This window comes from Pelodiscus sinensis, chromosome 8 (assembly GCF_049634645.1).
Source record: "Pelodiscus sinensis isolate JC-2024 chromosome 8, ASM4963464v1, whole genome shotgun sequence".
Taxonomy (NCBI): Eukaryota; Metazoa; Chordata; order Testudines; family Trionychidae; genus Pelodiscus; species Pelodiscus sinensis.
Window position 1 is genome coordinate 70,903,254 of NC_134718.1, and position 26,451 is coordinate 70,929,704.

The 26,451-nt window shown below is 41.7% G+C and overlaps 1 protein-coding gene and 1 long non-coding RNA gene across 4 annotated transcripts in view; one reads left to right on the forward strand and one right to left on the reverse strand.

The window, feature by feature from the left end:
- CFAP43 (cilia and flagella associated protein 43) overlaps nt 1-26,451 on the forward strand; it is an 89,983-nt gene that overhangs the window by 41,756 nt on the left and 21,776 nt on the right. For 2 of the 3 annotated variants that reach the window (XM_075935526.1, XM_075935528.1), the window contains 9 exons: nt 681-811; nt 4,640-4,799; nt 5,239-5,349; nt 13,355-13,432; nt 15,714-15,839; nt 16,486-16,590; nt 17,871-17,987; nt 18,342-18,548; nt 24,059-24,265. In XM_075935526.1, coding sequence (XP_075791641.1) covers nt 681-811; nt 4,640-4,799; nt 5,239-5,349; nt 13,355-13,432; nt 15,714-15,839; nt 16,486-16,590; nt 17,871-17,987; nt 18,342-18,548; nt 24,059-24,265 — 1,242 coding nt within the window. The remainder of the gene's footprint in view (nt 1-680; nt 812-4,639; nt 4,800-5,238; nt 5,350-13,354; nt 13,433-15,713; nt 15,840-16,485; nt 16,591-17,870; nt 17,988-18,341; nt 18,549-24,058; nt 24,266-26,451) is intronic. The other variant, XM_075935527.1, reaches the window with a different exon arrangement.
- LOC142830460 (uncharacterized) lies at nt 677-18,445 on the reverse strand. Its single transcript, XR_012905729.1, has 3 exons — nt 18,323-18,445; nt 1,511-1,634; nt 677-800 (listed from the first exon to the last, which is right to left on the reverse strand). It is a non-coding gene; the product is annotated as an uncharacterized LOC142830460 (long non-coding RNA).

The window sequence follows — 26,451 nt, forward strand, 5'->3', positions numbered from 1 at the left end:
TACTGAATTGATCAGTGTAACGAAAGGAAATGTACAAATTGCTACAGAAAAGTACTTGCTGGACTTAAAGAGAAAAGGAAATTGACTAATCTGATGCTTTTATTTTCAGAGGGTGGGTGGGTGATCATTTGCTGCTTATTTTCTTCTACAGGAAATCTTCTCATAGATCATTTTGCTATGCATCACAGACATCTGAGAAATTAACCCAATGGTTCAGCCCTAGGAGGTTAATCTAGGGCAGGAGTCAAAACTTGGCACAACTTTTACAGCCACACACTCTAATGTCAGAGGGGTAGCCGTGTTAGTCTGAATCTGCAAAAGCGACGAAGAGTCCTGTGGCACCTTATAGACTAACTGAAGTGTAGGAGCATAAGCTTTCGTGGGCAAAGACCCACTTCGTCAGATGCATGTAGTGGAAATTTCCGGAGGCAGGAATAAATATGCAGGCCAGGATCAGGCTGGAGATGACCAGGTGGATCCAATCAAGGAGGATGAGGCCCACTTCTAGCAGCTGATCTGGAGGTGGTTTTTATGCTCCTTAACGACATTGTGAATAAAGTTTTAGCCTAATGTTAAGGAGCATTTAAAACAAGAAAACCTGTTAACAGAATTTCGTGACATATACCTGTAGAAAATACATATTTTCTCCTGATCTGATACCATTTCTGTAACTTTTTCAGGAAACGGTTGCTCAGGAGCACTGCCATTCTTATCAAGGACATGGGATTAGGTCGTTGGCATTTTCATTGGATGGCCAGTTCATATTAGTCAATGGCATAGATGATGGTACCCTTGTATGCCTGAAATGGAGGTATGTATGAGATTAATTGATTATGACATAAATACTGGTGCCCAACCACACTAATTGCTGCATGCAGTTAAAAGCTTTAGACCATATGTTTTATTATGTGGAAGTTTGTATTATTGTATATCTTCTATACAGATAGCATACCACCCTACAGCAGCAATCTGTGATTACCAAACTTGGGCAGTTAATCAGCTGAAATCACTTGATTGATGAGTCCAGCAATGGCTGCAGTTCAGGTTTATGACTATCTTCAGGAGTTAGTTATATAGGGCATGTAACTGGGTGGCACTCGTTTCTTGCAAGCGCCTTCATGTGGCCGAGTGCATGTGTCTGCTCTCTCTCATTTGAAAAGCCTTTTGGTCACTCAGCCTTCCAGACGCATCACACCCCTGGGGGAAATACAATCCCCTTGTGGGGTACATACTTAACAGGGGCCCATCCTGGTGCCTTCTGCTAGTGTCCCTTTTAGTCTGTTCCCCTTGGAGAGAATGGTGCCTCCCGGGCTTTCCCTAATGGAGACAACTCCTTGCTCTTGGCTCTGGGTTTTATCACAAGTCTCAGCATCAGTTTCAAACTCCTCCGTCAGTTTGTTCCCCATTTAGAGAGAATGGTGCCTCCAGGGTTTCCCCTCCTAGAGACAGCTTTCTTGGTCAGCCAACCTGCCTCACAGTCTGTACTGTTTGAGCTCTCCCATGCACTTACTGCTTTGCAGATTGGCTGGTTCTTCCAGAGCCTCTCTAGCCCCGTGGAGGACTTTATCTATAGCTCTTTCCCTGGGGCAGGGTGTGGCAGGACCTTTCTATCACAGGACACCTTAAGGTTAAAACTGAAAGAAGACAAACACTGATGAATACAAATAATTACAAAGAAAAATGAAGGAAAATGTCCCCCTTTATTGGCTTTAGGCCATTTTAGGCTATTCCAGAGTAAGTCCTAGAAAAGCATTTTCTTTCCCATGGTAGAAACTGCAAACAGATAATGTTGTTTCATAGAAACATAATGATGCTTCTCCTTGTCAGTCACCCGAGAAAGGCCAAGGATTGAATGGGCTTTGGATATTGACACTCTTCCTCTCACATTAGAGGTTGTCCTACCAGATCGTTAAGAATATAAAATCATTAAGTTTATGTATATACACACGTTCCAGTTCCTCTAAATCTTGAACATCTGCATATTCATAGACTCATAGAACATTAGATCTGTAAGGGACCTCGAGAGAGATCATCAAGTCCAGTCCCTGCCCTCATGGCAGGGCCAAGCATTGTCTGTCCTTTGTCTGTTTTCTACACTACAAGATTTCTGGGCAGGAACTGTCATAGTATTTCTGTCCTGTACAGCCATTAATATGCTATTGGACTTAAAAAAATAAATACCAAGAGTCATATCTAGCCGTGCTATATCCATCCTGAGAAGCTCAGTCTCCATATTTCTAAAGCTGACTCCTTAGTCAGCCTTAAAACAAATAAAACTTTCAAGTCACAATAATATAGTTCATTGGTCTTTGGCCATTTCTACAGTGTGACCCCATATCACATCAGAAAAAAGTTTTGGGATCCTCATTCCATCCAGTTATGGAAAAAGGAATGGTAATTGTAACTCATAAATCTTGACCCCTCCCCTGCTTGATAATTTGTGATATAGTTATGTTTACTTAGCTGTTTGACAAATAAGCTTTAGAAGGAGGCATGCAGAAGTGTCAAAAGGTTACAATGAAAGTCACTGGCCTAGTAGATGGAGGGATAGCTATAGACATCTATGCTGATTTATATTGTACATTGACAGTAAGACATTTGACATAGTCCCATTTGACATAGTCTCATAAGCAAACTAGAGAAATCTGTTTTAGAGTAAATTATTGTAAAGTGGGTACACACTTGGTTGAAAGACCATACTCAGTCTAGTTTCTTGTCAAACAGAGATTCTTATCAAGGAGTATACCTCAGATGTCTGTCCTAGCTCTAGTTCTATTCAAAAATTTCATGAATGTGTCTTGAATAAAGGAATGGGGTGTACACTTTAAAAACTTGCAGATGTCACCATGCTGGGAAAAGCTCCAAGCACTTTGGAGGTTAGAATTAGAATTCAAAATTGGAGAATTGGCCTAAAATCAACAAGATGATATTCAGCAGAAACAAGAGCACACAAAGTGCTACACTTCCGAAGGAAAAATTGAAGGAACAAATACAAAATGAGGAATAATTGGCAAGGTGGTAGTACTGCAGAAAATAATCTGGGGGTTACAGTTGATCACAAATTTAATATAAATCAATAGTGTAATGCAAGTTGGGAAAAGGTTGATATCATTTTGCAGCATGTCAACAGTAAGATTGTATGAAAGGCCTGGGAAGCAATTGTCCCTCTCTCCTTTGCACTGATGAGGTGTCAGCGGGAGTACTGTGTCCAGTTTGGAGTGGCAAACTTTAAGAAAGTTGTAGATAATCTATAGAAAGTCCAGAGGAGAGCAACAGAAATGACAAAGGGTTTAGAAAAGGTTAATAAAACTGGGTAAGTTTAGTGTTGAGACAAGACAACAGAGGGTGGACTTTGTAACAGTCTTCAGATATGTAAAGGGCTGTTACAAAGAGAATGGTGGTCAGTTGTTCTCCCTGTCCACTGAAAATAGAACAAGAAGAAATGGGCTTAATTGGCAACAATGGAAATTTAGGTTAGATATTAGTAAACACATTGTAGCCATAAAGATAAGGTTAAGCACTTGAATAGGCTTCCAAGTGAGTTGGGGAAGCCCCATCATTGCAGGGCTTTTAAGAAAAGGTTAAACAAATGCCTGTCAGGGATGGTCTGGGTCTACTTGGTCCTGCTTCAGCACGAGGGGCTGGACTTGATGTTCTCTGCAGGTCCCTTCCAGCTTTAAGACTTGTGCAGGGAGTGGCAGGCATAGTAGCAACACATAGGGATCTCTTTAGGCCACTGAATGTGGGCTCCCTCCCAGCCAGCCCAAGCAGGTCATATGGAAGATGCTCACTGGATCCATATTTACATGGAGTCACATAAGCACCACAGTGGCTCAGCCACAGGGAGAGACCACTATATCTCATGGGAGGTGAAGTCCAGCTGGGGAGCAGAGCCCAGAGCGTGGAATGGTGTTATGAGGGACTTGGAACTACAGATCCCATGAGGTATCACAGAGGCAGAACAGAAGAATTAATGTTGACCCACTTGAAACAAAACTTTTCAATTTGTAAATGTTGAAACCTTTCATTTTGATTGAAAACGGCAGAACAAAATGTTTTGATATTTCCAAATAATTATTTTTCAGAATATTTTATCCTGTGAAAAATTTCAATAGTTTGATCGTTAGTCCTACTTCAGAGTTAAAACAGATACTGAAATGCCTGTACAGGCAGTCCCCGGGTTATGTACAAGATAGGGACTGTAGGTTTGTTCTTAAGTTGAATTTGTATGTAAGTCGGAACTGGTACATATTGTAGGGGAAACTCTAGCCAAACATTTCTCCAGAGCTCAGTTTTATTCTCCCACACCTCACTTCCCTCAGTCCTTTATTCTCAAGCTGAGGTGTCTGCTGAGAAAAGCCGCTCCGCGTCTCCCTGGGCTGCTGGGGGTGGCGCTAGCTTCACGTCTCCCTGGTCTGCTGGGGGCAAGCAGCTAGTGCATGGTTGCCTCACCCCGTTTGTAAGTAGGGATCCGATGTAAGTCGGATCCATGTAACCCGGGGACTGCCTGTACTGGGATTCCCTATGGAACAGAAACTCCATGCTTATATTAGCTTAATATATTGTAATAAACGTTTTTAAATTCTTCAGCCTTTCCCACAATACACAGAAAAACATGTCAGTTCCCCCTTTTTTCCAGCAGGACTGGAGACAGTGACATTAAAGAAGCTACTGATTATTGGCATCTCATTCTCACCGTTCTGAACAATTCAATTTACAGTGAAAATATTGTTTTAAAGTCCATGGAGGAGTGGAACATTGCTACACAGTTCAAAGTGGAATCACTCTCGGAATCTCAGGTCTTAAACTTTTTAATAATTTGAAACAAAAAATTCTTATCTTAAAAAGAGTGGCGAGAAAAAGATTTGATAATTCTTGAGAAGAAATTTAATCCCTTATTACAAATTTATAAAATGTATTGTATCCTGGCACCATGCCCTGCCTCTGGGAGAGTTTCTAGGTGAAAGGGGGAAATTTTATGGATTTATTAACGTCAGACTTATTTTTATTGCAATGGTGTAATTCGTACATATGCATGGTAGCAAGGGTTTGCAGGTTCACCCCAACACAGCAGTTGCCAAAGAGATGATATTTTTTTCTTGTTTTCCCTGAATATTCATATTTGAAGCAGTTTTTATAAAAGGTGTGACTAAAAGATTGAGAGGGATATGAATTGTTGGAACTAGGCATTGTGGATATAAATCTGTGTAAATATCTGTCTTAAAATTTTAATTTCAGGAAATGCTCCAGAAGAAACCAAGTTTGGAGATGCAAATTGAAGAGAGCTACCTCAGCATGAATGTAGTCACTACTGATGACATTACCTGGATGAACCAGAAAGTACAGAAGGTATTGTTACAGGGCAGGCATCAACCGGGGCCAAAATATTCAAAAATGACTGGTGAGTTTGGGTGCCTCACATTTTGGGGCCTAGTTTTCAGAGAGTGGATACTCAGCACTTTCTGGAAATCAGGTGCCTTAAAGGTGTGGAAAGTTGGGCCCCTTCAGTCACTAATCACTTTTGAAAATCTTGGCCCAGGATTGTAAGTTCTTTGGGACAGGGACTATTTCTTTGTGATATGTTTGAATAGTTGTTGCACAGTAGGGTTTCTACACATTACAGCAGTAAAAATAATAAAAAATAGGACTCTATGACAACTGGAACCATTAGGCAGCAAGCTGATTATGCCAAAGCCTAGAAAGATTTCCTAAAAATATGACTCAGAAACTTGCACAGATGGATCAGCATCAGAAACCATGCAAATGAGCTTTCTTCTCATGAGCCATCAGACCGAATTTCACTGCCTTGTTAAATCAATACTTAGGATTGTGAGATAAATCTGAAAGATGTGTGGATGTTCCAGACTAGTGTTGGAATAATAGTCCTGTGAAAAGGAAGGATCCTGTTTTAAGGAGGCAGAAATGCCTTGTAGGGCTCTAGGTGGGAAGAGAGGAGATACAGAACTGTGTGACCTTGGCAACTGCTGATTTTATTGTTAGTGTGTATATTTTTCAAACACACAGATATGTGGCTGGTGAATGGTCCTTGTGTAAGCTAGAGCTCTGTGTGCCATCTGCTTTCAGATGATGGGAGGGGAGAAAGCAAAGGAAATGACTGACAGATATGATTGTCTTCCTGGGTGATCTCAGGAAAGAGCATTGTTCCTCATAGGATTGACTTTCAGATTACGGAGTCTATCTCACGTCAGGCTCATACCCATCCAGTTGCCATTAATAGCAGTTGGGCTGTGGAAAGTTGTGAATCCACTTTGGAGAAGAGGAAGGAGGAAGCAAATTTCAGAGTCACTGAAATGCAGAGGAATTGTAACATTTCCTGTTTGCAAAACTGTAGACTCCAGCTGGCCACCATAGCTTCCAGAATGGGTATGATATGTTAATTCACTTCATGTTTTAATTACCCCAGAGGAAAATTTGTTTCCTTTAGAATCCACTGGTACAAGACGAGGTTATGCTAAAAGGACTTTGTTCTAAAAACTTTGATTATTAGATTTGATTAGATGCTCCTGTGCCTTCTGACAACTGAGGCAGCCCATGTTTCCACCTCTGTATGACAATCCCCTGTTTCTTGCTGCATCATAAGCTGTTTCCATGGCGTTGGCAACCTTCTGAATAGTTTTCCATGTCATCTGTTGTCTTCCTCCTTTCCATCTTCTACCAGGTAGTATCTAGACACAGACTTGTCTAGGAATATTTTTTGACATCTGTATGACGTCTCCCAACTTCTTCAGTCTTCTTTCTCAAATAATTTTCTCTACAGTCTGCTGACCTGTCCTTTGTAACATATCACTGTTGATTACTTTATTTTACCACGGTACGCCACATATTCTCCGCAGATGTCTCTGATGGAATGTGCTAAGTGTCCTGTTGTGAGTTTCTAGCATTTGGAAGTTTCAGAAGCACACAAAAATGTGGGTTTCACGAGTGACATTATATCACTTTATTTTGGTTCTTGTGTGAATCTCCTTATTTTTCCAAGTATTTGCCAGTCGTGAAAAAGTTCCACTTATCTTCCCACTTCTTGCATCTACCTCTTTCAGGAGTTGCCCACCAGTACTGATTGTGCCTGCAAGATATACATCCTTGTTAACTATGCCGTACTTTTCACTATCAATCACATACACACCATCATTGCTGACTCCTCATTTAGCAATCAGGACTTCAACAGTCTTTTAGCTGATTCTTAATCCTACTTTGGCAGACCCACATTTGACATTAATGATAGTCTTTTTCATGGCAGTGTCAGCAAAGTTTAGATCTTGAAGTTTTACTTTATTTCACATAACTCCTCTATCTTCCTTTGAGGATGCTCTTTTTATCACATAATCTGTAACAATGTAGAAGAGAAAGGATGATAAAATGTAGTGCTGCTGTACTTCAGTGACAATATGAAGCCAATTATCCTTTCACAGTACGGTATTTTGAACCTTTATAGAGCATTATGGTTGGTGGCCCTATCTTTCTAGGAAGCCAATATTGTCTTAAGATCTTCCAAAGTGACTCTCTATGAATGTAGTCAAAAGTTTTGGTGAAATCTATAAAATTCAAAACTAATCTTCTCTGGTAAACAAGCCCTTTCTGAATCAGTCATTTCTGGATAGAGATGTGATCTAGACATGATCTTTTTGGTTTGCTATTTTACAATTTTTCATTTGATTATGTTCACTACAGAACACTTTCCTACATACTAACAGTAGTGTTATTCTTCCCCAACTGCCACACACCACTTATTGGTAAGTTACAGGTCACACCTTTCTCTCAGTCCCCTGGATAGAACTATTTTCTCTCAACCTATATCAGAAAGTTTTTGCATTTCATGCAGTACCACATCCTCCCTGGCTTAAAGCATTTCAGAAGTTGTCTTATTTTGAGCAAGCACTTTACCATTTTTCAGCTGCCTAATTGCTTCCTTTATTTCTGCTTCTGGAATTTCTAGCAGTAGCATATTCAATTCTTCACCTGCTTTGTGTTCATTTATTAGTATTGTTGGGTCTGGCTGGTTAAGTATTTCATGGAAATGTTTTCACCATCATTCATTTTGTTTTACTTCCATTGTTAACAATCTTTCATCTTTTGATTTTATTGTCCCGCTGTGACTCTGCGATCGTGATGACAAATTGCCTACACATCTGAAATAGTTTCTTAGTCATCTCTCACTGATGCTTCAGCTTCTCTCACTTTTTTATCAGGCTATTCTTTCTTATCTATGAAACATATGTTTTTCCATCTTTATCTTTCTTTACATATACCCATTGTAATGTACATTGTTCTTCTTGTCATGTTCCTTGTTCTTTCCTCTTTTTTAAGCCTTTTCTTTCCTCAGTCAGTTTCCAGGTACCTGACATTTTCCACTCTTCTCTCATTGATCCTCTTGGTCCAAATGAAGTTTTGTTAGTTTCCCAGAAAACATCTTTAAACTGAGCCTATTGTCCCTGTATATCATCATTCATTAGCCACTACTCATGCAATCCCCTTAAGGCCTGGATTTTAAACATCTCCTTGATTTTGGGATCAAACCTCTTCACATCAAAAACCATCTCTCTTTTCTTCCTAGCTTGTCTTTTAGCTTTAGCCTAACTGTATAGATGAAAAGATAGTAGTAACTTCTTACATCAGCACAAGCCCGCCCACAGGGAGGGCAAAGGGGGCAACTACCCCAAAGCCTGATGCTTCAAAAAGGCCTAGGGCTCCCGACCGCTGCTTCTACAACCCCAGAGCCTTTAAATTGCTGCCAGAGCACTGTGGGGTGGAGGGGCACACTGCAGTCTGGGCGGCACCCCTTCCACCTGAGACCACACCCCTTCCAGGAGCACAGGGCCAACCCCTTTACCTTGCCCAAGGGACAGGTGAGGCTGTCGTCTCCCCAAATCAAATATCCAGCCATGATTTTCTCTGCTGCCTGTTGATGGCAGTGTGATCCAATTGTGTCTCAGTTATTTCATCATTTGACTTTAGTGTTAGTTTGTGTTTTCTGTGACGAGGGAAAACACAGATTATACATGCTGCACAGATTATGTACAGATGTACAGATTATACATGTACAGATTATACATGCTGCACAGTTTAAGGAATCTTTTGCCGTTGTCTCTCTGCCCCTTAATTCCAGGTTTTAAATGGGGGTCACTTTACCCATAACTTGAATAACATCAGACGCATAAGCCTGGTTTAGCAAGTCTTGCAATTTGTTGTAGAATATCTTTTCCTTGTCCATCATAATCATGGTAGGTGCTTGTAGCAGGCTCAACTCACCACGCTGTGCCTCCTGCTAGTTACGCTGAGAATTAGCTCGGTTTATGGAGTGTGCCACATTCTGGCCATATCTTGCCCATTTTCTCTTCTGCTGTCCGGTGGGAATCCATCCTCTGGCTCTGGACCCACATCACTCTCTGGGCTGTGGTGTCCTCTTCAGGACGCTGCCCTTTAGCAGTGCCCACCACTCTGTTCTTGTCCCTTCCAGGGATGTATCAGCAGTCCACAATCAGTACACAAGCCACTGAGGCCAACTGCAGCCCCAAAGTCTAGCTCCTTGCCTAAGGCAAAAACATCAATTGTAAAGGTCACACTCTGTGGTGGTTAGGTGCAGTGCAAGAAGGAAGGGGGGGGGGACCTTGACCCACCCACTACTAGTCAGTTTGGAGATTATGGATTTTTGGAATCCAGTTGACAATGAATGAATTTGAATGGAAGTATGGCTTAAATGACTGCTTCTTGGAGCAGCTGGTACAGGAACCCACAAGGGGAGAGGCAATTCTCGATTTAGTCCTGGGCGGAGCACAGGATCAGGTCCAGGAGATAACCGTTACAGGACCGCTTGGAAATAGTGACCATAATATAATAACATTTAACATTCCTGTGGTGGGAAGAACACCTCAGCAGTCCAGCACCCTGGCATTTAATTTCAAAAAGGGGAATTACACAAAAATGAGGAGGTTAGTTAAACAGAAATTAAAAGGCACAATGACTAGAGCCAAATCCCTGCAAGCTGCATGGAAACTTTTCAAAGACACCATAATAGAGGCCCAACTTAAATGTATACCCCAAATTAAAAAACATAGCATGTAAAGAAGTAATGAGGGACAAAAAGGTATCTTTTAAGAAGTGGAAGTCCAATCCTAGTGAGATAAATAGAAAGGAACATAAACACTGTCAAATCAAGTGTAAAAATGTAATAAGGAAAGCAAAAAAAGATTTTGAGGAACAGCTAGCCAAAAACTCAAAAAGAAATAACAAAATGTTTTTTAAGTACATTAGAAGCAGGAAGCCTGCTAAAAAACCTGTGGGTCCCCTAGATGATTGAGATATAAAAGACGCAATCAAGCACGATAAAGCCATTGCGGAGAAATGAAATGATTTCTTTGCTTCAGTCTTCATGGCTGAGGATGTTAAGGAGCTTCCCAAATCTGCACCATCCTTTGTGGGTGATGAATCTGAGGAACTGTCCCGGATTGAAGTGTCATTAGAGGAGGTTTTGGAACAAATAGAAAAACTTAATGTTAACAAATCTCCGGAACCGGATGGCATTCATCCAAGGGTTCTAAAAGAACTCAAATGGGAAATTGCTGAACTATTATCTGTGGTTTGTAATCTATCCTTTAAATTGGCTTCCGTACCTAATGACTGGAAGGTAGCCAACGTGACACCAATATTTAAAAAGGGCTCTAGAGGCGATCCTGGCAATTACAGACCGATAAGTCTAACTTCAGTACCGGACAAATTAGTCGAAACAATAGTAAAGAATAAAATTGTGAGGCATGTAGAAGAACATAATTTGTTGGACAAAAGTCAACATGGTTTCTGTAAAGGGAAATCATGTCTTACTAATCTATTAGAGTTCTTTGAAGGGGTTAACAAATATGCAGACAAGGGGAATCCTGTAGATATAGTATACTTAGATTTTCAGAAAGCCTTTGACAAGGTCCCTCACCAAAGGCTCTTGTGTAAATTACAACTCCTAAAGCAGGCTGTAAGGAACCTGCACATACCCAGCCAATCAGAGAGAGGTTTATAGGGAGCCAATCGAAGGGTGGCTGGCTGGGACAGCCCTGTTTATAAGGAGCTGCTCAGCAGAGCAGAGAGCAGTTGGGTCCTGACCAGCGAAGGGGAAGGACTGGTTCCCTTGAAGAAGCACCTTAGGTGGAGCAATCCTGGACAGGCTCAGGAGAGAGGGGCTCTAGCCTGATGCCTGCCAGGCTGTGGGTCTTGATACAAGGCCTGAGAAGATGCAAAGGTCATGGGGAAGTAGCCCAGGGCATATTGTGGGCAGTTAAGGGAAGTGAAGACAGGTAGGACGAGGCTTCCGGCAGAGGGTCCCTATGCTAAGTTCCTCTGCTAGGGTCAGCCAGCTTTAACCCTTCACTTATCACAGTGGGGCAGCCACCCCACTACAGAGTGTATCACTGGATGAAAGTTATTTTTGCATGTTTGTAATACAGCATGCTCGTACAGCTTGTGAATTCACTGGTGTAAGCTTGTGTTGCCTTTTTGTTGAGTATTCATACTCTATATCAATGTCATCTTGTTTTAAATAGAGCACTGTGATACCCTCTGAATAGAGTCTTCCACATCCCGTCTATCTCGTTTTGCTCACTTCAGGAATTCTAATATAAAACTGAGTCATTTCTCTGACTACTTGACTCAATTTGCTGCTGCCCTCCATGAGTCTTACACTCCAGAACCCAGTTCCAGTTTTAATTTTAACTGTTCACATCTCTTGTTTCAAGTGACAAAGTCTCTCCTGGGTTGGGTCCACCAACTTCATACTTCCATTCAAACTCATTCATTGTCAACTGGATTCCAAAAATCCATAATCTCCAAACTGACTAGTTAAGATAGATGTTTGTATTTGGATTGCTTCAATATCTAGTGGGTTTTGTACATGAAGAGGTAGTTGGCCTGACTCTCAGCCATCGGTCTATGGCTACTCATTCAATATATTCTGAACACCCCGTCCTATGTATAAAGTTCCCTGAGAGATGAATCTGGTGGGTTAAAAATCTTTGCTGATGTGAGCAATTTGTTAATTTCAAGGGGCGTTCTCCTGTAAGTTAGGATGATTCTGGGAATAAGCACTACGAAATTGAATCCAACAAGATGATCTGATGTTGTTTATTGCTTGCAGTCAATAATTAATCCTGTTTGTGGGAAGGGGTGACTGGGTACCTGGATGGACCACACTGCTGATGCCACACTCAGGGCAGCCAGTCCAAAAAACTGGTGGTGTATTCTCTAATTAGATTCACCAAGCCAGTAACAAAACAGGTTCTGTTATACCACACGGGTCACCAAGAAACCAAATACAATTCCCTTTAAGCATTCCAGAACTTGACTTCCATCCGGACAGGCAAGTCTACTGTAGTAAGGGGTTACTGAAAACCTGGTTCACAAGACCCTAAGGACCAGAAACTGACCCCAGGTCAATATGGGTCTCAGACCTTACCCAATAATCATGCTGATACCAATTCTTTAGTACCTAAAACTAAAAGTTGTAATAATAAAAGGAAAAGAAAGAAAAGCGTTGCAAGTGGTTAAAAGAGCCATCTACATACAAATATGTGTAAAATTCTTAGATCAGTTTCATAGCAGAGGTGGTGAGGCTGTTGATTTTTAAAAGTGTTTGTTGCATTGATTTAAAAGGTTATAGTCCAATAGGCAGTAGCAGCATCTATGCAAGTTCTTACTTAAACAGACCTGAGATGGTGGGATCATGCCCAGAGCTATCCTTTATAGCTCACTAGCAAGCTGGATTGTTACAGCAGGATTGTTGCTTTGAAGCTAATCTTCCATTTCCTACATACATGCAGTTAAATTAATTGCTTTCATTCACATAAAACAATTAGCCAGTACTTCATTAGGCTGAAAACAATGTAAATAATGTTATTAGTTTCCTGCAGCGTTTTAAATATTTGATCTTAAAGCTAAGTGAACCATGCTAGTATAGTACAATGCAATTAAGACAGGAAAGGGAATTATCACCGTCACACTAATCTGGTTACATTGTTAAACTTCTAACAAGATCTAGGTAAATATAGATAGATAGATAAACTTAGCATCTGCCCTTTGATTCTCGAACAGAAATGGTACAAATTCCAGTCACTTAACAAGCCTTTGATAATTATCTGTAAGGCACGACTTTGTTTACCATTGCAGTTCTCATTTGATAGGGCCTTAATGGCTGCTTACAGGTCGCCTGTCTTGCTGATTGTTAATCCTTCAGCATTACAGGGGGGATTATGTGATTTATTTCTCCAATAGATAATATTCTGTTTAGCTATTTCATTTCTTTTCTTGTTCTCCTCGTCTCCTTTCTTCCTTCAATCGTGTATTTATTGCACCCCAGGCCGTCAAAGAAGAGGTCAAGAAATTTGCTGACAAGAAAAAAGAGCTGAAAAAAGGAATTAAAACGCTTCGTAAAATGGTGAGTGTTTGAGACTGTTCATAAATTGCTTCCAGGGAAACTAGTTCTATCTGCCACTTTTAGTTTGCTTTTCTGAGTATTAGAATAGCACCTCCAAGCTCTAGGCTCCATTGGGCTTTGCCATAAGTCCTGAGCAGGCTCTGAGCACTGTACTCGAAGCATACCAGGATCCAGACTTGAGTTCCCCTTTCAATTCAAAAGTTGTGCCAACCCTATAACTAGTGCAGATTACTTCCCCTAGTGCATTCACCCCTGCATGTCCTCTCACTGCACACATGCAGGGCCAACTGTCCCCTCCATGCTGCTGTCTGTAAGGCAGAGCCTCACTAGCTGGCTTTAGTTTGATTTGAGTGTACATGTCACTGCCCCTCTGCTCTGCTCTGCTCTGCCTGACTTCTCAGGCTGTGAAGAGTACGGGTGCTAAAATAAAAATGAATCCAGCAAACAAAGGCCCATCTGGCAGATTGACGCCTGGCTCCTCTGAAGAGCCCTGCACTCTCAACACTTATTGTACATAGGAGTCAAGGTCACTGGAAATTCAGCACCTGGCAAGATTGGTCCAGAAACAATCACCCTGAGATTTTTGGACTGTGGGTGGCCCAGCATCACAGGCCCTGATTCAGCAAAGCGCTGCAAGCGAGGAGTGAGATTCCCAGCTTGAAGAGACACACACACTATTTCTGATCAAGATAGCATGCTAACAGTAGAGGGTAGCCCTGGCAGCACAAGCAGCTGGAAGAGCTAACTGCCCTGAACATGTATCCACCAGAGACCTTAGTCCTTCCTGACATACCTGCTGCTATGACTACACTTTTTAACATGCGAGCTAGATGAAGAGTGTATTTCTCCTCCCGCTGGGATGGGTAGGAATGGCGTCCCTAGCCTCTGTTTGACTGGAAGTGGGTGATAGGAGAGGGATCACTTGATGATTTCCTGTTGTGTTCCCTCCCTGTGGGGCATCTGGCATTGGCCACTGTCAGCAGACAGGATACTGGGCTAGATGGACCCAGTATGGCCGTTCTTATGGGAACTGCACCCCAACTGCAAAGTGTAGACATGCCGGCAGGGCCCGGATTCAGGAAAGCACCTGATCACATGCTGAACTTAATTTGAAGTTAAAGCACAACTTTGACTTCACAGGGATTTAAATGCATGTTAAGTCTAAGTACAGATTTACATGCCTTTTCTGAATTGGGGTGCTTCACTGCCTCGGGGCCCAGGTGAAAATAACTTACATTTCTTATAGGTTCTATTATATTCTCCACTCCCCAAGGGGGGTGGCTTAGTATAGGGAGCTGGGGGGTGCGATAGGACAGTAAGAAATGTAAGTGTGGTGGTGGGATGCTAGAGGCTTAGTGCAGGGGGTAGGGTTGGGTGTGGGGGGGCTTAAAGCAGGGGGTGGGGATGTGGGGGTGCAGGAGCCAGGGTTGGGGTGTGGGGAGGGCCCAGGGCAAGGGGTTGGGACTGCATGAGGATGCGTGAGGGAGCAGGAGTCAGGATTGGGGCCTAAGTGCTTTGCTGAAAGGGGTGGATTTAAGCAAGTGCTTAAAGTTAAGCATGACCTAAAGTGCAATTTTACAGGCCTTGGAATTCAGTGGATAAGTGCTGGACAGGGAAATGGGAAATCTGCGTACTGTTCCTAGCTCTGCCACTGACCTGTTCAGTGACCTTGAGCAAGTAACTACACAGCTGTGGCTTATCCCCCTGTGTGCACAATGCAAATAATTCAGGGTCAAGATTTGCAAAAGAGTTTTACTTGTAGAATAGGTTAAATTTTGGGTCTGTCACCTCTGACAATCTCTTTTTAAAAATGCCTGCTGTCAAATAAAAATCTATATTATTAATATTTATTATTAACGTACATTATTTTCACTATACAAAAAATAAAGCTGCTCCCTCTTAAAAAATACGAACTCCTACTCACGTTCTGAGAGGTATTCAAGTTACGTGAATTAAGACAATCATACAAAAATGCAAATGAATTTTCTTTTAAGTGCTCATAGTCAGAATACTGAGTGTGCAATACAATAAATAATCATTAAGGAAACCCAGACACTAATTTCAAATGAGGAAGAAAAATATTTATGTAGATACAAACCCCTATGTGTATATATAACCCTCTTCAGCTGAGATCTTGAAATCTACATAGCAGTAGTTAAAAGTCTGATAATATATAGAATAGCTTTTATCCGTTCTATTAATGTGCTAGAAAACAGAATTCCTTCAGTTTATGTACAGATGAATTCACTTTTTCTCTTTGTACTTTTTGAATACAATTCAGATTCAGGTAATGATGTATGAAAATGAGCAGTCACCTGAGAATGAGAGATTGGACCAGCAGGAATTCAACCTGGACATCGAAGAACAGGAAAGGCTGCATGTGGAGAGTGAACAAGAAGTGGCCAGGGTATGATAGAATGGTGTAAAATTTTCAAAATGACAGGAATGGAAGGGAGAAGGGATTAGACAGGAGCAAAGGAGAAAAAGCGCAAAAAGGAGAAAATCCAAGCAGAAAAGTTTGTAAGGTGTTAAATTAAGAGCTGCACAAATGTGTTTGCCCAACTGTAAATAAATAAATAGAATGACAAAAGATCTCCTGGAAATGAACGGATCAGGTTGGTTCTTTAAAAATATTCATCAGTGTAATATAGGACAAGAGTTCTGATGAAGAAGTATCACACAGCAGCTGTATCTTTTCATCCTTATTTTTCATTGTACAAAATATAATTATTTCAAGTTTTCAGTTTGCTAGTTTCCACAGACAGATCAAAACTGTCATGTAGTCAGAACTGCAATTTGTCTAGAAAATCTGGTCTGTGCCAAGAACTATGGAGTTCTAATCCCTGACATTCCCCCAGAAACCTTGGGCACATTTCTTAACCCCCTGCCATTTTCATCTGTAAAATGTTAAATATTTGTGGCGTGCTTTGCAGATTCAAATTGCTACAGTACAAAGTGCTGTGTTCTAGCAATGCAGAACATCTGTGATGTCCACTTGAGGAACCCATTGAAAATTACTTTATTTCCTTCCTCCCCTCCCCAAATCCTGAAAGATAAGGAAGGAAATTGAGATGGATAATCTAGCCAACTGCTATCTGCGTGACATCATCAAAAAGGAATGCTGGGACTCCATGTCCATAAAAGGTCGTGCTATTAAGGTATCTTTTACTGTTAATTTATTTCACACCTTTCCCCTGTAGTTTGGGATGGAGGCTAAGTATGCAGGAAGCTTACCACAATTTGGGTTTGCAAAGCATGTAGGAAAGAACTTGCTGCTTCCCAAAGCAAATACAATTAGAGCTGGGTGAATATTTTTGGTAGCCAGAAAACAAAAAAAATCAGGAAAAATACCCAGTTGGGTTTTTTAAAAGTTTGGAATTGGTCAGCAAAGTCTGTTGTGAGCCAGCTTCAGATAACAGCTAGGTGTATATTCCCCCAGCCCCAGCTAGTACACCTGACTGGGATGTGGGTGGCCCAGGTTTGACTCCCCAGCAGGAATCTGAACCCAGAGCTCCCTCTTGCTATATGAATGGGATATATGGGGTGGGTTGCTCTGTCTCTCTTATTGAATCTGTTCCACTTTGTATAAAAGCTTAAATATTCATTGGGCCAAAAAGAATGACTGTATAGTGATTATTCATCAGTGAGGTGGGAGATGTGTTTTCAGATTGAATCTGGTTATACAGTTCTAATGATGTACTGGAAATAATATTTAATCTATTTTCATATACAGAAGAAATTACTTTTACTCCTTGTTCTGTTTTAATTCAGACTGTATAAATCAACTGTAATCTGTTCACTCTTTTTTTCCTAAAGGTTGCTGAAAAAATTTTCTCAGACAAAATTATCAGGTACAATTTGCAGATAATTTTGAGTCATCCATTTTTCAGTGAATAAACATACAATCCCTCCAATTGTTTCCCCAAGAGATTGGAGAACTGTGCAGCTCTTAGTTGGAGGAACAATGGATGATAATTTGCAAACAAGCAACCTTGAAATTCCACTTTGTTACAAGAATTCCTTTATGCAGCTTCCTAGAACAAGGAGCTTCTGAAAGAGATTAGCATTTACTATGGCTAATTGCTCTTGTATTATTATTTGTAAATTTTTGCTAGAAACACAGAGAAAGAGAAATCCCACTGCAGCTAAGCCTGGAAACTAAACAGAATGATTACTGGACAGTGATCCAGTAAAAAAGTAAGGAGCAAATGGTCAGGTTCCTGAATTGTTTTACATTTTTTTTTATTTTGAAGATATTTAAAGCAACTGTTTTTCACTTCAAAGACCCTCCAATTTTGTATTGCTCCTGAATACTCGTCTACTTTATACATAGCAATAAAGCTAAGTACCTGTTTACCAACTAGCTGGAAAACAGCTGAACTGAATGGTGTTTTAACTGGGGAAATTTTATTTGTGTCTTTTTTTCTCATTTTACAAGTGCTTCCATACACCCTATGCGGTGATGAATTACCCAATGAAAGAACGTAGTAAAGAAGAATTGGAAGTCTTGGAAAGGGTCCTGCAGTTAAAGAAGATTGAGTCAGCTGATCTTAAGGTACAATCACTTCCCCCTGCCCAAAAGTAGGAAGAGATGTTAACTCAGGGCCTTCTGCAAGACCACCGTGATTATGCTTAAACAGGCAGATGTTTGTTTCTAAGCTCTAAGCAAATAAAATGCAAAAGAAACAAACATTAAATCCATTGTTTATTTTATGACAAAAATATATTTCATGTTAAACATTTTGTCTTGATAATAGAAGTAAGGTCACTGTAGAATTGTACCTCTTAAACTGAATACTTTTAGGAATTCAATTAGCTATAAATGGACGGACTAAGGTACCATTTCTACACAGAGGATTCTGAGATCATTTATATAGTTGATCAACTTACTGTGGTTTTGGATGTTCAGATTCGGAAGGAGATTGTTGAGATTCAGGCTGTACCTCCCAAGGAGGAAGGAGAGAAGGTAGAAGAAGAAGCTGTGACTGATGAGTGTACAGCCTGTTCCTTGATCGGGAGCCTGAGTTCTCAGTATGGGGGAGACACATCCATCTTATACCACCAAATGGACCTACACACCAGGGAGGAGAAGATTAACCAAGTCATATTACTACAGGTAACCTCTTCATACCTTTCTGTTTTTGCATTGTTACTACCACAAGTACAGGTTCTCAGCACTCAGAGTTGTTGGTAGGTTCTCTCTCAGCAATATGCTCTTCTGCTGAATGAAAGACAGCTTTCTTTGTTTTTCCAGCTCATTAGTCCATCCTTATTTAAATCCCTAGACATCTCTCAAGTATCAGAGGGGTAGCCGTGTTAGTCTGAATCTGCAAAAGCGACGAGGAGTCCTGTGGCACCTTATAGACTAACTGAAGCGTAGGAGCATAAGCTTTCGTGGGCAAAGACCCACTTTGTCAGATGCGTCAGTTGCATCTGACGAAGTGGGTCTTTGCCCACGAAAGCTTATGCTCCTACGCTTCAGTTAGTCTATAAGGTGCCACAGAACTCCTCGTCGCTAGACATCTCTGTTATATAAGAACTCCTTACTAGATTCTCAAAAAGCCACAATTCCACAAGTGAGGAAGAAAGCTTTGCTGATTAAAAATCTGAGATGGTTTTCAGGGGAAGTGAAGTTAACTATAATATCAGAAAATCATTTATAATAATTAATATAAATCATACGGTAGGAATTGTAGAACATTGATAAGGGAAACAAAGGATAACAAGGAAAAATCTATGGTCAGCAGAGTTAAGGGCAAAGAGAAGGAGTTTTTAAAATATATTACAAACTAGGGGGCAATGCCCCCTGCTTGCTATGCTTGCCAATCTCCCCTGCTACGCTCACCAACCCATCCCCAGCCTCTCGCCCCTCCGCCACAGCCACAGCTCTCCCTTCAGCAGTAAGCACGCTTCTCCACAAGTTGCTTCTGGCGCAGAGCCTCAGGGTTTTCTCCTCACCACGCTCCCCCGCAGGGGAGTAGAAAGGTTCTGGGCTGGAGCTCTGGGCACATAGCACCCCTGCTGGGTCCCGGAGCATTGGGGCCCCCAGCGCAGCAAGGAGCCACTTCTGCTGCCCCCTGGCCCTCCTTCAGTGGGGAAGGGGAACCATGAGCCATGGTTGCCTCTTCCCATTCTGGGACTCTGTTGAGGCTGGGGAGCAGGGCAATATAGAATGACATGATAACGTCACTTTCGCCCCTACAGGAAAAACTTTCTTTAATATCTAGAGAGATAAAAAGATTTCCCACTAATGATACTGTTCCCTAACTTGATAGAATTATCAATAATAATGCAAAAATACAGAAGTGTTAATTAAATATTTCTGTTTTACATTTGGGAAATAACAGATTATATTGTCTCATCATGTGGTGATAATACGCCATTCCATTAGTATCTCTGGAGGAAGCTACTATAGTTGGCATTTTAAGATTAACAGGTTCAGAAAATTTGCATCTACGAGTTTTTAAATAGCTGGTTGAGAAGCATGTTGGACCATTAAAGATGCTTTTCAATCAGTCTTGGAGCATCAGGGAAGTTCAAGAAGACTGGAAGGAAGCTAATGTGTGAGATTTTAAAAAGGATAAACAGGGTGACCTGTTATAGGCCTCTCAATGTGACATCAATCCTAGGAAGATAATGGAGTGGTTGAAATGGGATTCAGTTAACAAAAAACTAAACAAGGGTAATGTAATTAATGCAAATCAACATGAGTTTACAGATGATAGAGCCTGCCAAAGTTGCTTTTTTTTTTAATAAAATTACAGCTTTGGTTGATTAAGGCAATCGTGTTCAAGTAATATACTTAGATTTCTATAATGTTTTTAACTTGAAACTTTAACAATATAAAATTAGCATGGCACAACTTACATTGATTAAACATTGGCTAGCTGATATGTCTCAAAATGTAACTGAAGGGGGAATTAACAGAGTTTCTGATGAGGCTCCACAGTGATCAGTTCTTGACCCTATCCTATCTCACATTTTAATCGATGACCTGGAAGAAAACATAAAATCACTGATAAAATTTGCAAATGACACAAATCCTGGGGGAGCGGTAAATAATGAAGTGGACAGAACACAGATACTGATTGATCTGGATCTCTTCCTAAACTGTGTGCAAACAATGTACATTTTAATACAGCTAAATGTAAATGTATATACATGTATAAGAACAAAGAATGCAGGTCATACTTATAGTATGCCGGGCCAAGTTCACTACTCAAATCTGGAGAGACTTGCCCCAGAGAGTATAGTTCCAGCACGATGAATTAGCCTGTTTGGAAGAGGTTATAGACATATTACTAAACAGTAGAAGGACAACTACATGTAATACTTACCTTCACAAATGGAAGATGTTCCACATATAATGCCAAAACAAGCAAATTATTGCCATTCCGCACCCATACCTTTGGTATTGGACTACATTTTGGGACTAATGACATCTGGACTCTCCATTAGCTCAATCAAGGTACATTTCGCAGCTAAGGTACATTTCCTTATGGGTATCAAGAACTTTTACCCTGAAGTGTGCATACTAACTCATGATGAGGGAGGGAGGGAGGGACCTAGATTAAGGGAAGGATGGGAAAAACAGATGGACTGCAGATGAAGGGGGAAATACAGTAAACATGCTTTAATTTCATAAGATGATTCTACCTCAATTCCCTATATTTTCCTAGGGAGATGACAGTGGGGGCTGAAATATCTAGATTAACACTTCACTGGAGCAGAGAAATAAACAAGCTGCTACCCTCTGGTGATATGTGAAATGTGTCATATGATTTCCCTGTCTCACTTGTTTTTAATTCCACGGTGGGATTTGAATTTAGTGTTATGCTGTCTCACTGGACGCTCATTCAAATCCCTAGCAACATGTTTTCTGATGTGTTTAGTCGTGAAGGTGGTGTTCTTGGTGTCTACCACATCAGCACACCGAGGGTGAGTTAGGGGCCTTCATGGCACACCCATCTTACATCACCTTTTTCAAGGATATGGTCTTCCTCCTCCTATGTAAATAAACCAATCCATCTTCCCTCATTCTTCTCCAAACTCACAGGAACATGCAGGACTCAGTACTACATACTCTAGACATCAGGTACATACTAGTATTCTACCTTGACAGAGCTAAGCATTTTAGAAAATCTCTGAGGCTTTGATTTCCACTACAGATCATTCTAAAGGATCCACTTTCTCTACATAGAGTCTGTTTAAATAGAGCTCAGGTATTTCTGACAATGTTATCAACAAAAGAATCTGTAGTCCCTATTGAAGATCAGAACTCACTGTGCCAGATCCTCTTCAACTTTAGTAACCTTTCTAAACAATGTACCAATCGTAGACATATTTAGAACAGCCACTTGGGCTTCTGCACACACTTTTACAAAACACTACGCAATCAACCGAAGTTCAAGATCAGATGCATTCCTAGCTCTTACAGTGTTATCATTGCTTATTATGATGGGATGGACGAAACCCTTATGGCTACAAAGGGCCATAGAGAAATCCTCCAGGCTGGCTAGAAGGGCTGGGAAGAAACCAGCTAATCAAGGGCCAGGAAGGCCTACAAAAAGAACTGTAGTTGCAGTCCAGACATGGAAGGGAACTCAGTTGCAGCCCAGACATGGAAGGGAAGTCAGAGGTGAAAGATCCAGAGACAGCTTCCAGCAGAGAGCTGTTGAGAATTGATGAACTGAAGAAAAGCCGTGAGAGAGGGGCAAGAAACTGTCTCCAGGAGGAGAGGTTCTGGGAGCACCACTTGCTCCTGAATGAGGAACCAAAGTAAGAGAAAAGAGACACTCTACAGGGGGCACTAGAATGGCCCCCTATTAGGCTTATACCCCAAAAAGGCTTTGAGCTTTTACACAGGACTGTGTGACTTGGCCGGAGGACTGAGTAGCTGAAAGGCTGAAGATTGAAGGCAGTGCAGGAATCCACACTTAGCCAAAATGGGACGATCGAGTGAGGTGAGACCTGACACTGCTACACTTACACAGGCAATTCTGAAGCCCCTTCCATCCAATGTGGGACATTGAGCACCCACAGGGACGCTCCTCAAAGAAGGGGAGGTGGTTTCTCACCTTGTTCAGTAACTGATGTTCTCCAACATGGGTGTCCCTGTAAGTGTTCCCCTCTACTTTGGAGTTCAGCTTCCAGACTCAGAAGTGGAGAATGAATCAAGGGTGGGTGGGATTATGCTCACTAGATAAGCACTGACAGCAGTGTGAGGTGGGGGTAGCGCAGACCCGACCCAGACACACACTGCTGCTGAAATTCTCTGATCAAAGGCACAGGGACGCACTAACAGCTGCACATGGTGGGTCACCTTGCTGCTTCATTGCTTCTCATCTGCCACATGGCTTTATTACTGATTATGCCAGAAGTAGGTTAGATAATCATTAACAAAAATATTTATCATTACACACAAATTATATGTGGCTAGTCATCTTGAAACATGTATTTAGTAGCCTAATTCAGCCACTGATTTATGTTTCATTCTAGTGCAATAGGAAATAAGAAGAAAGATGAATATTTTTCTTCTGGATAATCCAGTTCCCTTCGTTGAAATAAATTACAGAAACTGAATAAAGAATTTATCTACTTAGAATACAGACTTCTAAAAATCATTCATGGGACTCTGCTTTGTTTCACACACTTGGAACACTCATTTCACTGCTACTTTGGCTGTGTCTAGACTACATGCCTCTGTCGTCAGAGGCATGTAGATTAGACAGATAGGCAAAGTCAAATGAAGCCGCGATTTAAATGATCGCGGCTTCAATTTAATTTACATGGCTGCCACGCTGAGCCGACAAACAGCTGATCAGCTGTATGTCCGCTCCGCGCGCTAGTCTAGACGCTCCCCTGCCGACATCACAGCCCTTTGTCGGCAGCCCCGTTATTCCTCGTGGGATGAGGTTTACCGGGGCTGCCGACAAAGGGCTTTGATGTCGGCAGGGGAGCGTCAAGACTAGCGTGCTGAGCAGACAAACAGCTGATCAGCTGTTTATCGGCTCAGCGCGGCAGCCATGTAAATTTAAATGAAGCCGTGATCATTTAAATCGCGGCTTCATTTGCCTTTGCCAAAACAACAAATCTACATGGCTCCGTCAACGGAGCCATGTAGTTTAGACGTACCCTTTATGTGCATAAACATGTACTATATAATGCTGTTCCATTCGGAAGCAATTTGAAATTGGCAGATAATAGTACTCAAAAGCAGGAAATAAAATTAAGATTGTCCACACAACTTAAACGCTGCTGCCTTGTGCTTATGCCCTATCATAATCTCCAATCATATATTCACCAGTTAGAAACCAATGTCTGCCTAATGTTTTTATCTATTTTTGACAGGGTGTTTATTCACGGCCTTGCCCAATGAAAAGGAGGTCTCAGAAAATCAATGGAATGGTTCTAAGAAATCAGAAGAACTAAGTTTTAGCTCTGCTTGCCAATTTCCCCATATCCTTTAGCATTCACAGGCTTCCTAAAGCCAGACTTTTGCATTTAGGGTTATTATGACAGGGGTGACACACTTGGTTTCCTGTCTTTTGACTAGTTGGTGAGTGGTAGCCAGTCAAAAAGGACATGACCCTGCCACTGTTGCCTTTTGCTTGTCTGGTATTTCAGGACATCATTTACAAGGTGAAAACTGCATTTAATAAGGAGTTTGGCACCGTCGCTAGACAGAAGGAGCAGGAGATTGCGCGTGTAAAGGAAAGGAACCTGAGGATCCAAGAAATCGTGGAACAGCTCGAGCTCCAGGAGGCGGTCTGGGAGCCAGCTCTGACAGATGATGAAATACCAGAGCGAGCTCTCACTGTCCAGGATTCAGAGGTATCTGAATAATAAATCGTTCTCTTTTATCCACTGGGGCAAACTTAGTTCTCCGGTTCTCCATCATTTCAATCCATTATGTCAGGATAAAGAAAGTAGCCATAAAAGTGACATTTCCAGGTACACATTTATTATTTTGGGAACTCTGCATTACCGTGGGCTTTCCAGGTTTGGGAAGGAAGGATTGATTCTAGATAATTTTGTCTGTAGAAGTGAAAAGAAATTTGCGAAAATCGCAGAAGTTAAAAGCAGTGCTTTTAAAGATGCTAGACTAACATCCCTTGAAAAGTGATAGAAATGTTACTGGGAGAAAAGCTGGTGGAGTAGCTTGCAACTGCAGCCTTCAGGTTCCTGGAGGGCTGAGGGCTGAGGGCTGGGAGCTACCTAAGTAAGCACCTCCCAGCCAGAGCCTGCCTCTGGCACCCAACGCCTCTCCCCCCCAAACTTCCTGCCTCAGGACACCACCCAAACCTCTTTACTCCTTTCCCCCAGGTCACAACTCCCTCCCAGACCCTGCACCCTCTCCTATAACCCTCTCCAAGGCCAGAATCCCTCCCAGACTCTGCACCCTTACCTATAACCCTTTCCAAGGCTAGACTCCTCTCCGGCACTCATACACCCTCCTTGGCCTTGCACCCCATTCCCCTGCCTCGGGTCACCACCCAAACCCTCTACACACCTTTTACCTACGACACAGCTCCCACCCAGATCCTGAACCCACTACTAGAACACTTCCCTCAGGCCAGAATCCTCTCCTTCACCCAAACTCCCTCTGGGTATGTCTACATTAGCTCGTTAATTCGAGCTAGGTAGGCAAATGAGGCGACCGGAGTAACAGTTAACTCGAACTAAGGACTTAGTTCAAATTAACGTTTCACTGCCGCGTGTAGCTGCGCGGCAGTGAGTTCGGGCTAGTGAAATTTCAAAATGGTGACCGGACGGGAACATGCAAATAAAGCCCAGGATATTTAAATCCCGGGCTTTATTTGCAACTCCGGTTGCCTCATTTGCCTACCTAGCTCGAATTAACGAGCTAGTGTAGACAAACCCTCTCAGACTCCACACCCCCTCCTACATCTCAGTTTCCTCCCCCAAGCTCCCTTCTGTACCAACCTCTGTCCCAGACCCCACACCCCCTCGGTAAAAATGCGGCCCTTGACCACTTGCCAAAATCTTGGCGTGGCCCCCCATTAAAAATTATTGCCCACTCCTGTGCTAACCGATGAAGGATTGTGATAGGACATAAGAGTGAAAATCCCTTGTCTTGTTTCATACATTTGTTTTTTCAATGTGATGTCTTCATAGGCAATCACCTGCTTTCTCTAGAGCAGGGGTCTCCAAACTTTTCAGCCCGAGGGCCGCATTAACTATCAAACAGCAGTTCGGGGGCCGACTACACACTTGAGGTCCAAATAAAAAACAATCAAAACATGGATGTTGTTTTTAATTATTTATTTAATATTATTTTATTCAGTTATTATTTAATAACACATTCATACACTACACATGAACACCTGTATTAGTGTGAATGGTGAAATTGTTTCCTGGATGCCAAAATAGCAGACATTTCTGGCTTTAGATTTGTTGTCCCTAACATCAACAGTGACCTGAGATTATCATCGGACAAGTTTGTTCTCAAATTGTTCTTCACATATTTCATTCTTGAAAATGTTTGTTCACACAGGTATGTTGTTCCAAAGATTGAAAGGTACCTTGATGCAAAAGTTTTGACATTAGGAAAGTCTTCCTTGGGCAAAAACTGGTAAAAACCCACCAGTCCTATTTTGAACTTGTCCCTAAGGAGGTCATTTGCTTGCAACTCAATGACTTCCAGCTGCAGTTCATCTGGGCAACTGGCCACATCTGCTTCAAATGGGTTTTGAAACAATCTCACTTCTTCTGTCTTTGAATCCAAAAAGGTCTCCACGGGCCGGATGAGAGGGCCTCGCGGGCTGCATCCGGCCCCCGGGCCGTAGTTTGGAGACCCCTGCTCTAGAGTGATCCCAAAGTGGCAGTTTTTAGCACCTATTACCTTAGTGTCAAAGCATGGCTAGCATAGTACTTCTAAATTCAACTAGCAAGTTAGAAATCATCACAGAATTCCTGGCACATGCTTCTCTATTTATCCAATCTACCTTTTTTCTTTTTCTTCTCTCCCAAAATGAATTTGGTTGTAGGATCCTCTT